At 38.0% G+C, this 14,540-nt stretch overlaps 4 protein-coding genes across 4 annotated transcripts in view; 1 reads left to right on the top strand and 3 right to left on the bottom strand.

Moving 5' to 3' along the window:
- The window catches only part of LOC306991336 (olfactory receptor 51E2-like), a gene marked incomplete at its 3' end in the record, with an annotated part of 93,478 nt that overhangs the window by 23,283 nt on the left and 55,655 nt on the right, over positions 1-14,540 (bottom strand). The window lies entirely within an intron of this gene.
- LOC306991546 (olfactory receptor 13C2-like) lies at positions 562-1,873 on the bottom strand. The gene has a single exon (XM_079599495.1). The coding sequence runs from the start codon at positions 1,842-1,844 to the stop codon at positions 885-887; it is 960 nt and encodes a 319-aa protein (XP_079455621.1). The 5' UTR covers positions 1,845-1,873; the 3' UTR covers positions 562-884.
- Positions 8,634-9,593, bottom strand: LOC306991954 (olfactory receptor 13C2-like; the record flags this gene model as incomplete). The annotated part of the gene is made up of 1 exon (XM_079600286.1): positions 8,634-9,593. The coding sequence occupies one exon, from the start codon at positions 9,591-9,593 to the stop codon at positions 8,634-8,636; it is 960 nt and encodes a 319-aa protein (XP_079456412.1).
- On the top strand, positions 12,059-13,036 carry LOC306991944 (olfactory receptor 10G4-like; the record flags this gene model as incomplete). The annotated part of the gene is made up of 1 exon (XM_079600275.1): positions 12,059-13,036. The coding sequence occupies one exon, from the start codon at positions 12,059-12,061 to the stop codon at positions 13,034-13,036; it is 978 nt and encodes a 325-aa protein (XP_079456401.1).

Below are 14,540 nucleotides of genomic sequence, written 5' to 3'. Positions count from 1 at the left end.
AAAGTTTTGTAAAACAAGTTTTTATTTAGATTTAGTATACAAGTATTTATTATGATGTGCATGCCCAAAAACTAATGTTTCACATTTAAACGTATTGGGGGGGGGTACCATATTCTGTAACAGCTTGATTTACCAAGTCAGTTCACTGTAATGATTTGTATAACGTTAGTGGTATAATGAAATATCAGTAGAAAATGTAATTAATATATAAATTAATGCATTTATAAAACATCAAAAGAAAATCTCTTTAATCTTTTTCTGGGCTATTTTGTAACATTTGGAGTAAATCTGGGACTACACAGGAAAAAAAATGCCCTTCTCATTCATGCATGTTCTTACAAACCGAAACACCAGACACAAGTGCTTTGCTTTCGAAGGACATACACAACTTTTTTATTAATATATAATGCGCATTCTTTATATAGCCTACAAAAAAAAAACTGTATATTAATATGAATGATAGGCCTATTTTTTTGTTTTTTTGCATCGTTGCAGAATCGTTTATGTCAGCATGCATCGTGATGCATAGAAAAAAACGATTATATTCACAGCTCATCACCAATACCACATATAAAAAATAATCATCTAGATTAGAAGACCGATTATGTCATAATTTTGGGCAATTCCAAAGTGTATAGGCCTAGCATACAAGCTGTTTAAACAATCAGCTGTCATCTTTTCCTCACGTTTCGTGTGTCGACATGTCAGATAGGGAATTTATCAACAGGTATCACCAAACCCATCAATAGTTTGTAAGTGGTTTCAAAATTTGATACCTGTTTTCTGACTTTTCATAACCTGTGATATTATTGAAGCATAAATTATTCTAAACATCCACAGAAAAAAAGCATCTAATAATGTAATTACAATGTGGAAAAAGAGGTTTATTTTGGAGATGGAAATATGATTCTCCGTTTAAGAAGCCTCTTCACAGACACCATGAACTCCTCTGTCTTGATTGTGTAGATTATCGGGTTAAGCATTGGAGGAAGTGTAGCGCTCAGAGAGAGATTAATGATCCTCGTGTTAGTGTCTATAATGTCCGAAAGTGCATATGTAAACGTGATGGGAGCATAAAATATAGCCACTAATATTAAATGAGCAGTACATGTCTTTGTGGCTCTTTGACGGTCTTGTGGGGTTGTGATTCTAAACAATGTTACAGCAATGCATGTATATGAAAAGATTATAAAAAATACTGGTAACCCGAGAATCATTACCGGGTACAAAAAGCTTATCACAGAACTTGGAAAATTATTGCTACAGGCAGAAACAAATATTGGCCCATGATCACAGTAGAAACTCTTTATGATGACAATAACTCTGCAGAAAGAAAGTCTACTGATGAAAACTGTAGCAGCAATTACCATAAGCAGTGCCACTACCCATGTGACTCCATTTATAATAAGCATTGATCTATGAGTCACAATCATATGATACCTCAGAGGTAAACAAATGGCTATGAATCTGTCAAAAGACAGAACAGCAAGAGTTAGTGACTGTGTTGTAATAGATACAAAGACAGAGAACATATTGCACAAACACAATCCATACGGAATCAACTGATTCCCAAACAACAATGTGGCCAGTAGCTGAGGGATTACAGCGGTACTCTCACAAATGTCGGTCAGTGATAAATTAAAGACAGCAATATATTTAGGAGTGTGAAGAGTTCGGTCTATAATGATAACAAGCATGAGGCAGGAGTTTCCAAGCAAAGAAATAATGTAAACAAAAAACAAGAATATGTAATAGTATCTTATGTGAGGTATACCAGAAAAACCACTGATATAGAAATAAGATGGAATAGAAATATTCCCTTTTTCAGCAAAATCTTCATTCATAGTCAGTTCACTCACTGATCCTCTATTCATCCTGTCTGGGGGAGAAAAAAAAGTACATTATTCAGAGTTGTAAGAAATTATTTATTTATGCTAACAAATACTGCAACATGGGAATCTAAGATAGATATTTTTTACTCCAATTTGACCTTAAGCAATTATAATACATTCTTTTTTTCCCATTATACTTAATACTCTTAACTTGATCCCTGCAAAACAAGACCAAAGCATATAAGATATTCCAAGCAACCAATTATATCTTAACATGCATCTTCAAACTTCAATTGCCTAATTGGACTGACATTTTCTGTATAATATGCAAGATTTCAGGATCAGTAGCTATAGTATACTCACAGAAAGGTGAAGTGCAGCACAATACAGTAAAGCTAACAGGCACTCATATACTGTAAAAAGACTTCCCCAGACCTCATACATATTGAACTATATAACCCTCAGTTACAAACGGCAGGCCTCTCCAGACTTATCAGTTGACCAATCACAGAATGATTAGTTACATCAGAAACAGTGACTAATCCACAGAGATGCTGAAGGGAGCCCTTCACCTAAAAAAGTATAGAAGTTACAGGCACCTACCAAAAAAAGTATGGACTTTACAAGCACCTGCAAAATCACTGAAGGAAAGAGGAAAAACTAGAAGAGAACAGTGGTGTCAATTCACCAAAAGCCAAAGTATGGAAAACTCTGATGACGTCATCCAATCTTACTCCCTTGACGTGACAGTCCCACTTTAAAGAAGCCTACTTCACACAACTTTTTCCAGCACTTCAAAGCTCAAAAGTCTGAAGTTCTGCAATGTAGGAAAACTAACACTTGATTAAAACATTTTTTTTTATATTAAAATCTAAAAAGACAGTGCAGAATAGACATAGTGTAGAAAAAAATAGCGACTAGCAATTACTATTATAACATTTGAAAATATTTTTTGTAAAATGTTTGTACTTAAGTATGTAGGATGGAAAAGTCACTAAGTCTCATGAAAAACAAAAACTTTTCATCAAATTGCGAATGAAATTAGCGAGTAATCAATGAAGCTGTCAGTCATTTTGGCGCAAACTCCAATTTAATTAATCAATCTGTCAAAACTGCATAATTAATCTTTCATTTACATCGTGTCTCCGCTTTGTTTGTTATAACGGTACGTTCACACGGGGCGTGAGCGTCAACGCTTCCCATTGACTTTGAATGGGTGACGTCAAGCGTTGCCGAAATGAATTGTGGATCCGTCGGCGGCGCTTCACTGGCGTTGCTCGCGACGGAAGTTGAGAATTTTTCAACTTCTGCCGCGAGCAACGCCAGTGAATCGCCGCAGGCGGAAGCGTCAGCCAATCAGGATCGCTCTATGCAAATACAGTAGCCAGGCGGCAGCCAATAACGTTCTTCACGTTCATCCTGTCATTCCTGTCTAATTTCATTGGCTGACGCTGCTATGACCATGGCGTCGTGCCAAACTTCAGCCACGCCTTCCGTCAAGCGTTGACGCTCACGCCCCGTGTGAACGTACCGTAATGAGAGGATTTGTGCACGTGCAGAACTTAGTAAACTTGCGCTAAATATAAAATTATTCAGAGTTTTGAGAGATACTGAGTGGATTCTCACCGGTAACTTAAACACCTCTGATTTGTCATTATTTTCAACAGAAATACCTTAGTGCAGCAGATTAACCCTTTCACACGTAAGTTTAAAATATTCTAACTGACCCCCCAGCGTGAGTTTTTCAAGGCGACCGTTATTTACACCTGTCACTTTATCGTTTCCATGGTGACGCGTCATTGCTTGTCACGTGACACAGCGCAAACACAACACAGCACTGAATGAATGATGATCTGCTTTTATGTAATTTTCTCTTTTTGATTCAAAATATTCAAAAATATGTTAGATATAGCATGAAACACAGATATTCCGATTGTCAAATATGTGCATGTGGATGTGTTTGGTTGTTTAAACACTTTTATAACGATCGCATTAGTTGAGCTGTATGCGCGATGGGCGGCGCCATGTTAGTTTGTGCCACAGATCTGTTGGATTTACAACACGTCAATTCATCCGCTTCTCACGAAATACATGAAAGTAAGTGGCAGGTTAACTGGGAGAAGAATGGGGTAAAATGTAAAGCTAATTACACATTGTGTATCTGATATGAATAAAATGTGTCGTCGTATTATAATGGAAAGGATTATTGCCGCTTCCATAGACGTGTGTGTATTTTACAAACTCAAATTCATTGGTTTGCTAGTACTTGTGTGATTTTAAATGCCTGAAACCTAAAATAAACATTATGTGGTTGAAAACACTGAATAGTTGTGATATATGACAAGCGCGAGCACGTCCATCTCTGGCTCAGCGCCAGCCAACGCGCGAAAGCACATTTGAATTTAGCAGTTGATCACGTGATGCGCTGACCGTTCTAATCACACCGGTGTGATCGTACGTGCGAAAGGGTTGATGGCATATTTCAAGAGAATCGTTCAAATTGGTATAGAAGCATGTAATTTAGCACAGATTCTCTCTAAGGGTCACTTTTGGAAAAAGGTGTTGGCCACCCAAAAATTCAACATGGCGGCCATTTTTTTGAAGATGGCCGCTATTTCTGTCAAATGCTCATTATGTCAATCGTTCAAACAGTGATGTAGGCATAACATTTTGTGAAAATACTCTTCAGAATGTTTTTTTGACCATGACAAACCACCCTAAAACATGGCGCGGTGACTGTCAGCCACACAATTATCATCAAAACATTGGATTCATCCGCCCTGTTCCTTGCCGAGGCACAACTCAAGTAAAGTTGATAATTCCGCGAATAACTGCAATTATAGATTTCGAACAGAGATGGCGACAAAGATGAAAAACTGTGGACTGCAGCTTTAAAATCAACTGCAAATAAAATAACGCATTAAATCTCTTAAGATCTCACCAGAGGATGATTAAACAACTCCAAAAACAGCATTACCATCTTCACTTATTACAAACCAGTTTGCCTTTATTTCTGTCATACAAGTTCTTATCGAGAATTAACAGCTGTTTAGCTCTAGTTAATGTTCATGTTTTATTGAAAAACGCGAGATCCGAGACAGTCACAGAATCTTTATTGCAGACCCGTAATCTTCACGCTCAGCCTTCAGCTGTGGTGCAGCAATTGTGGTGACGGGACATAACGTCTTCGTTCCCTCCTTCAGGGAATGGGGGTTACAATAGTAACCTAGACATTCCCTTTCAGTCAGTCAAATTCAACGTTACGTCAGAACTGAACTGACAAATCAGGATCCCTACCAAAGCGCCACTTTTGCTGCCCCTTCCAGCAACCCACATAAGCCACCTGATCCCTCTGCATGTACTTAGGTAGAAGATGGGACAGGTAGATCACTACTGTGCCTTCTGACCCATAACAGGAGACTATTGGATGACACTGGGAAAGCGTGCCTTTTCCAAGCAGAAAGAAATGCTACAGAGACCACATCCTGCCTGTAGGGAGGTATCATGTGAGAATTACACATATGGATTGGCCAATTGGGCTGTACTACATTTGTAAGGTCTCTGGGGTAGATCCAGCCTGACTGAGGGTGGAAGTCAATACCGGCAGAGATGGCAGAGCGGGCTCTGCTAAGGGAAAGACACGAACTCGCCAACAGGGGAGCTGTACCGTGGAAGAATACACATATGGCATCGCCGTAGGGAACACAAAATATGGGCAGCCTAGTACAGGGGATGACCTTCTGGGCATGAGTGCTGGACCTAGCGTCTGACCCCTCCGTCTCTCCCGAAGCATTTCTAGATCAGCTGGACCGTCTGGGGGTGGAGTCGCCATTCTCAGGGGAGAGTGGGCTGTCGTGAGAGCTCGTCGGCTGCACAATTGAGCTCGCATGGGATGTGAACGGCACAAAGCGACCTCAGACGAATGGCGCAAAGTGTAGACCGTAGTGTTGTCCGTCTGGACTAGTACGTTCTTGCCTTGTAACAGTGATTTGAAGTGGCGCAGAGCAAGCCATACTGCTAGCAACTCGAGGCAGTTGAAGTCCTGTCCAGGAGCCCGATGCTGCACGCCCGTTGCAAATGGAGTCCCAGTCTGTGGTAGAGGCATCTGTTGAGACAACAACATGCCTGTACACTTGTTCCAGGGGGACTCCTGCCCGTAGAAACGCAAGGTCTGATAACAGTTGAAGGTTTAGTGACAGGCCGGGGTGATTGTCATCCGGTGAGTGCCGCATTGCCATGCCCATTTCGGGACTCGGCCATGAAGCCAGTGCTGAAGCGGTCTCATTTGAAGCAATCCGAGGGGCATTACTGCGGATGCCATATGCCCCAGGAGCTTCTGAAACAGCATGTTCGTTCGTGAGACGTGCTGTTAGGTTGACTGAGTCCAACTCCATACCAAGAAAAGAGATCAAGATTTTGCTCTTTTCCCAGTTGACCCGAAGCCCCAGGTGGCTGAGGTGCCTGAGCACCATGTCCCTGTGTTCGTACAACTGCTCTTTCGAGTGGGCCAGTAAAGCCGTTCGTCAAGATTGTTGAGAATGAAAACACTGTATTCTCTCATGGGAACAAGGGCCGCCTCCACGACCTTTATAGAGACGTGAAGCAACAGGGACAGCCCAAAGGGGAGGACTTTGTAATGATATGCTCAACCATCGAACGCAAAGCGTAGGAATGGTCTGTGTCGAGGGAGAATCGAGACATGAAAGTATACGTCCTTTAGGTCAATCGCTGCAATCTTGGGGTTGAATGTATTCGAAAATGCGTCTCTGCATCAACATTTTGAACGGGAGCTTGTGAAGGGCCTGTTTCAAAATGCGCAGGTCCAAGATAAGTCGTAACCCAACGCCTTTCTTAGGAACAATGAAGTAAGGGCTATAAAACCCTGCCTTCATATCTGCTGGAAGGACGGGCGATTTCTGCCCATAAGACAGGAGCATCCTTGTCCAACACTGAGGTGAACTGAATGCCCCTAAACTTGGGGGACGCTGGGGGAACTGAATCGCATAGCCAAGTCTGATGGTGCAGATGAGCCAGCGAGACAGTCTGGGGTGTCTAGCCAGGCCCCAAGAGACCATACAAGTGGGATAATCGGAATTACAGATGTACACGCAGTGGGGCAGTGAGGTGGAGCACAGGGACCTGATCCGGAAGGCACAGCGTCCCGGAGTGGGGTCTGAGTGTGCGGTGCGACACTTACCTGGCTCCATGGTTGGGCAGTAAATATATATTTACATTGAAAATATATTTTGACCCTCTATGGCAGTGTTTCTCAACCCTGCTCCTGAAGGACCCCCAAGACTGCACATTTTCTTTGTCTCCCTAATCAAACACACCTGATTCAACTCATTAACCCATGTGATAATGAGCTGATGAGTTGAATCAGGTGTGTTTGATTAAAAAATAATTTCAAAATATTTTTCTCCTCTGCGGTATAATTTTTGGGTGGGACAAATGCGAATGTCTCCAATATTGGAGGGTACACGTCCCGAATGACGTCAACTCAGGTGGACACAAATCGTGACCACATGATTCTTTTTAATGGTGCAATGCAGGATGAAGGCTCAACCCACTGTTTAGCTGACCTTTAGAGATGGTGTGGGAAAAAAAAGCTTGCATTATCATTTTGTCTGTGTCCATTGCAAAGCTCGCCGTTTTTACTTTTCGGCCTAAGTATTTCTGGGTCAGTACATATACCTTGGGTGTTTTTGTCAAGTTAATAGTGTAAGTGCAGATATCGGATATGGGTAACTTTCAAAAGATGATGTAAGCTGGTCGTCAAAAAAATCTGATATAGTCAACAAATCGGAATTGTGCATCAAGACCTGCAGTGTAAATGTGGCCTATATGGCCCTGTCCCAAATGGCATACTTCATGTGCACTTGCGGACTTGTGGCCAACATGTGCGCATGTAAGACCACAAGACCATAGGGTGTCGCATGGGTAATTTTAGGTGTCAGAAGAGTGCTCGCGACTCGCGAGTGCCTACTTTGCGGTCGATATGCACCCTTGATGTGCACTTTTGCCAAACCCACACTGAGGTGAGCTCAGCAGAACCCTCAGCAGACTTCTACCCGACAGTCAAAGCGGCATTATGCCACAAAAGACTGTGAGGGCTTAGGATTCCATTCCTATCTCTTTACTGATTCCTATCCTCTTGGTCTCCAAGAAGTAGCCGTTTGTAATGCAAAATTGATCATACTATTGCATACTATGAAGTTCATATATTTACTCTATTAAGTTATATTTTTGAAATTTTTATTACATAAGACAGTTAAGGACAAACAGCAAACCAATGGAAGGGCAGAGAGGGAAACAGGATCAGGAGGATAAGGATCAAGTCAAGGGGCAAAGTCTATTCACCTGATGTGTGACAATTTAAAAGACGTTTATTTTCATATTTACATTGTTGAGGTAACATATAACATGAAGCGATTTTGTAGAATTTCTAATCAGTATTTCCATTAAAAGTTAAGTCAATTAAATCAATGTGGGGTCCGAGAGCGATAGGATTCTGCAGGAGAATATTCCATCATGAGGTGGCAGATTTTAAGCAGAGACAAAGAAATGAGATGATGATTCGTGTTATTGGAGTACCAATCCATATAAATAGGGTGGACACAGGTTATTGTGCAAATTAAGCTGACATTGTGATACCCGATAATGAATTGTTGAAATGCATTAAAAAAAAAAAAAAAAAATGTTTTACAATTATTGTAAACATCATGAAGAATTCTACATTGGAAAAAAACAACAATGAAAAACCACAACAATTAATATTATTAAAATGGGGAAAAAATAGGTTTATTTCCGAGATGGGAAAATTAATCTTCTTTTAAGAAGTCTTTTCACAGACACCATAAACTCCTCTGTCATGAATGTGTAGATTATCGGGTTAAGCATTGGAGGAAGCACAGAAGTCAGAGAAAGATTAATGATCCTTGTGTTAGTGTTTATAAAGGACCAAAATGTATATGTAAATGTGATAGGTACATAGAATATAGCCACTAATATTAAATGAGCAGTACATGTCTTTGTGGCTCTTTGACGGTCTTGTGGGGTTGTGATTCTGAACAACGTCACAGCTATGCATGTATATGAAAAGATAATAAAAAACACTGGGAGCCCAATGATTACTGCCGGAAACAAATTGGCAATCACAGTACTTGGGAAATTATTGTTACAGGCAGAGCGATATATAGGCCCATGATCACAGTAGAAACTGTTAACAGTGACAATAACTCTGCAGAAAGAAAGTCTGCTCATGAAAATTGCTCCAATGATTGCTAGCAACAGTGCAAGTGTCCATGAAGCACCAATTATAACAAGAATTGATCTATGGCTCACAATCATATGATACCTCAGTGGTAAACAAATGGCTACTAATCTGTCAAAAGACAAAATAGTTAGAGTTAGTGACTGCATTGCGAAAAATAAAAAAACAGAGAACATATTGCACAAACACAATCCATACGGAATCAACTGATTCCCAAACAAAAATGTGTCCAGTAGCTGAGAGATTACAGCGGTACTTTCACAAATGTCGGTCAGTGATAAATTAAAGACAGCAATATATTTAGGAGTGTGAAGAGTTCGGTCTATAATTATAACAAGCATGAGGTAGGAGTTTCCAAGCAAAGAAATAATGTAAACAAAAAACAAGAATATGTAATAGTATCTTATGTGAGGTATACCAGAAAAACCACTGATATAGAAATAAGATGGAATAGAAATATTCCCATTTTCAGCAAAATCTTCATTCATGTTGATTTCACTCACTGATCCTGCCTTAATGCTGTCTGGGAGAAGCACAAATTGGGTTAAAATTGATTTTCGTGCAATGCAATTATAATATATTTAAAAAAAGATCTACATTATTATTAAGACTTTAAATTGGATCCCAACCAAAAGGGCCAGACAAGCATATTAGACATTCTACATTCTAAAAACATGCATACACATTTAAAATCTGAATCTTACATTGTTACATTCAATTCACATTTGTTATAAAATATGCAAGATTTAAAGAGAAAGCTACAGTGCTATTCAGGTATGATATATCCACAGAAAGGTAAAGAGCAGCTCAATAGGGCCCTGGAAAGTTGCTTATATACTGTCAAAATACAGTAGACAGAGACAGCTGTTACATACTTAACTATATATATGCCACTGATTGTGATATGAATGCCAGGCCTCTTCGGACTTGTCAGTTGACCAATCATGACTTTGATATAGCATAATCATCTACGCCACATACAGCCACTAATCCATAGAGAGGAGAAACGGTTGTGCTGCTGCTTCTAAATATTTAGACAAAAAGGCAACTCTCGTATTTTCAGATTTTTAATTTCAAGAGTACGCTTTCACCTTTCACTCTATTTATTCCAAATAAAAGAGACTTAATTTTGGAAACTCTAGCCTCTGGAGAGATTCTACACCCTTGACAATGTGAAGGGCGCCCTTTGCCTCAAAAAGTATGGAAATTGCAGCTATGTTGTTTGTAAGTGAAGAAGTCATGATAAATAAAATTAAACAGTAAATTTTTAGCAAAGTATAAATTATATACTGTTCTGTGGCAATATGTATTACGTTATGCAGCCAAAAGTCAAATGGCGATGACAGAATAGATTAGCTAAAAGCTGGTTTATTCATAATATTTTGTTTGTGGTGAGGTCATTTAAATTTAAGTCATACATCAAAGTAAGTTCATGATTTTTTTATTTTTACCCACTGCAAGTCTGCCCTCAAATGTGTGTGTTGAGGATGTGTAGTGATCAACAAGTGTTACATCATCTAACTAGGTGAGAAACGTGTTAATTATCCTACTAATACTACTGTGTTTGCTCAGGTAAATCTGTGGAGAGGTTCACATGGAACCTAAGAGATTTCATTCTAGTGTCTCGAAGCTCATTAGTGTGAAGCAACAGTGAACAAAACAAGTGGAGCGTTTCTTGCAGTGCAACCACAAGAAAACAAACACAGAGGGGGCAGAGGTCACATGGAATTTAACAGAAAAAATACCCTAAAAGTACCCTACATCATTTAATGTTGAAGCATTATAATGGATGCACTAAAAAAATATGTTACAGCAACATGGATTACATTTAAAATATACATTTCCTATTAGTGTCCCAGTTTTAGCTACCAACTAAATTAATGTTAACGTAATCCATGTTTCTGTAATTAAAAATGTTTGAGTGCCTCCATTATAACGCATCAACTATAAATGATTGTCACACTATATGGGGTAGGTTTTCACATGGAACCTGCCATTAAATAACCTATTATTTATATATATTTTATTAGCTTAATTAAAATATTTTATGTTTGAAACATACAAATATATCAAGCCATTGTTATGGCCAACGAAATTGACTAATACATTATATAAAACTAAAATAAACGTGATGATTTGCCTCAATCAAAATATATAGATATCATAATTAATCAATTCTATAAAAATACAACATAAAACAAGTGACAACTTCCATCTACTCTGACATATGAAAAATATCACTTTCCTAAGAAAATGGTTGGATTTTTTTACAAACTTAAAATGTAAAGGACTCTAAAGATATGTCTCGTGTTGACCTGTGTGAGAAACAGTCTCCCAATATCATGTCTGATTATAATTTCTGAATAAATGTGCACTTTAAAATCATACTTTAATAATGCATTATGATATTGTTGAAGAATTTTCCTTAAATGTGTGTGTGTGGGGGGGTGGGGGTTTTACCACAAACTATATTTGGTAAAAATGTTATATGTTGTTGATTACTAGCTTGATCACGGGTGCTAGGAAACCATGACGTATATGTCTCACAATATAATATAAAAGGCAGCATTTCTGTCATATATTTATCAGGAACATCTCAGATGGTTTATTTATGGAATTTTAATGTACTCTAATTGGATTTTTATTTTATTTTATTAAGGACCCAAAGAAGTAAAGGGCAAGAAAACATTTGACATAATATCTTCTTTTTTTGTTCTCAAGAATGCATGAAACTCTTTTTATATTTTTGTTAAAACTATACTTCAACATTCAGAGTTTTCATCACCTTGCCGACGCAGATGCTGTCTGCATCTTTCTGCCATTTTCCTTCACAGGAGCTTTTTTTATGTGCATTGATGAGTACATTGAGGATCTAATTGATTTAATTTTCTCATCTATACAAACTGTATTTTAAAATATTTGTGTCTGTATGTTAGGAATTGGGTGACTTAAAATGGCAAAAGAAAATTACACTGTGAATAATGTAGACAGCTTCATAATCACTGGATTTGATCACCTGCCGAACCAAAAGCTCCTCGGATTCCTCATCTTAATAGCCTACATGCTCATATTGCTTGGGAACAGCATCAATCTGTGTATCATCTTGACTGACAGACATTTACACAAACCAATGTACATATTAATCTGTAATCTAGCTGTCGTTGACATAATGTACTCCTCTACCTGCAGCACAACCATGATCTCAGTGCTGCTGGCTGAGATTAAAACTGTGTCATACTACTCTTGTATCTCAAGGGTGTTCTTGTATAGTCTTGGTGATTTTACAGTATGCATGGCTCTCACATTAATGGCAATAGACAGACTTGTTGCAATTAGGCTTCCTTTAAGGTATCACAGCATTGTAACAAATTCACGAACATGTGGGTTTATTATACTGACTTGGCTCATTGCTATCTCTCTAATGGTTGTTGTGACATTAATGGCAGACAATGTCCCATACTGTCAGCCTGTTATCAGATATGTCTTCTGTGAATATTCTGCCATGATCAGAGCTGCTTGTATCAATCCTGAACCATATTTTTTCATACCTGCAATGTTAAGTCTGTGGCCATTGTGTGGACAGTTTCCCTTTATATTGTGCACTTATGCTGTGTTGGCATATAGTGTGACCAAACTCTCCAACTCAAGCAGAAAGCAAATGACCAACACTTGTTTGAGTCACCTCGTGGTTCTGCTCAGTTTTTATTTACCAAAGCTAGTCTCTATCTTACTAACTCGAATAGGAGTTGTGCTAAATTTAACAGAGAGAAATGCAATATTTATAATAGCCTCTCTAATTCCTCCCTTAATAAATCCCACTGTTTATTGCATCAGGACTAAGGAGATCAGGAAACGATTAGCAGATATATTTTTGCACAAAAAAATTGTACCAACTCATTTAAAGTCAATATCAATAGCTTTATCATCTTAATTCTGATTGTTATAATGTTGCTATTTGGTTGTTTGGATCATTTGTTTTGTGATATTGTTGCTTGTGTTAGATGTCAAAGCATAGACATGCAGATGTTGAATTGTTTGTTTTCAAATAAAGTAAATGAAAAATAGGAAAAATATTAGGAGCTCTGATTATTTTTTAAATGACAGTATTGGCAGAAATTTTAAATTAAATGTTAAATAGAAATACTTTCTATGCATTTGACAAAGAGTTGTTAAACAAAACTGTTTATAGATACATTGTATGTCCCATCTTTGTATGTGAAGCATGAATTATACTATGTATGTGAAGCATTAATAATAACAATAATCATAATAAACAAATTAATTATCTTGTCCCTGAGTCCAAACATTTCAATTACTAAATATATTAAAACATTTGTGCACTACATCACTTATCTCCTCAGTTATTAATGGGTGATTATGTGGACCCGTGTGTAAGGAAAAAAACATTGTAGATATGTCCCAATATTGGGCAAGCTTAGCTAGCTAACTAAATGTAGCTAGCTATAAGATACAACTGAATCTTCAGAACTACAACCTACATGGAAAAGGAAGCTTGCTATTTGGAAACTATAGGCCATTCAGTTATTGGAACTAGCCACCAGGACCCTAGTTGAAAAAAAGTATACTTTATGGTATTTGAAATATATTCACTTTTTCACTAGTACATTGCAAATATACTAACAAAAATGTTACAACCCAAATCAGAAAAAGTTGGGATACTGTACAAATTGTGAATAAAAACAGAATGCAATGCTGTGGAAGTTTCAAATTTCAATATTTTATTCAGAATACAACATAGATGACATATCAAATGTTTAAACTGAGAAAATGTATCATTTTAAGGGAAAAATAAGTTGATTTTTAATTGCATGGCATCAACACATCTCAAAAAAGTTGGGACAAGGCCATGTTTACCACTGTGGGGCATCCCCTCTTCTTTTTTTTTTTAACAAATATTGAAATTTAAATATTGAAATTTATTAAAATATTGATCACAAAAAAAAAAAAAAAAAAATCCGTAGTTTTGAGGAGTATATAATGCATTTTTTGCCCCCGGTTTTGTCCGTGGTGAATACGATTTCTTTTCCAAATTTTTCTTGTAAATTTATGATCAAATTATTTTTTCAAACATTAATATTATTGTAACCATTGAGGGACAAGACATGGGAGGCTCCGTTTCTGAATTTATAATCGGAACGCAAGAACCACTGTACACAAACACAAAAGCGGAACTCACTCGCTTGTTTCTCTCTACCCGGCCATTTCCGAACTCCCCGCATTAACCCTATAACTGCCGGAGCAAAATAAAAACAGGAATTTCACAACAATTATAGAGAGTATGTGCGTGCGCTGCTACACTATTAAAAGTTATTAATTCAGGTTGGACATCACTGAAGGCCTAGGTGTGAAATGCACGGCCCGCCACTGGTATACGATGAAAGGCGTCGTATTCCTATAGGTAGATGTGGATCAGC

This window comes from Phoxinus phoxinus, assembly GCF_949152265.1.
Source record: "Phoxinus phoxinus genome assembly, chromosome: 23".
NCBI lineage: Eukaryota > Metazoa > Chordata > Actinopteri > Cypriniformes > Leuciscidae > Phoxinus > Phoxinus phoxinus.
This window is presented reverse-complemented; position numbering and strand designations above follow the sequence as displayed.

Bases quoted from the DNA above. Each gene is read 5' to 3' on its own strand.
- LOC306991546 (XM_079599495.1), bottom strand. From the start codon at position 1,844: ATGAATGAAGATTTTGCTGAAAAAGGGAATATTTCTATTCCATCTTAT.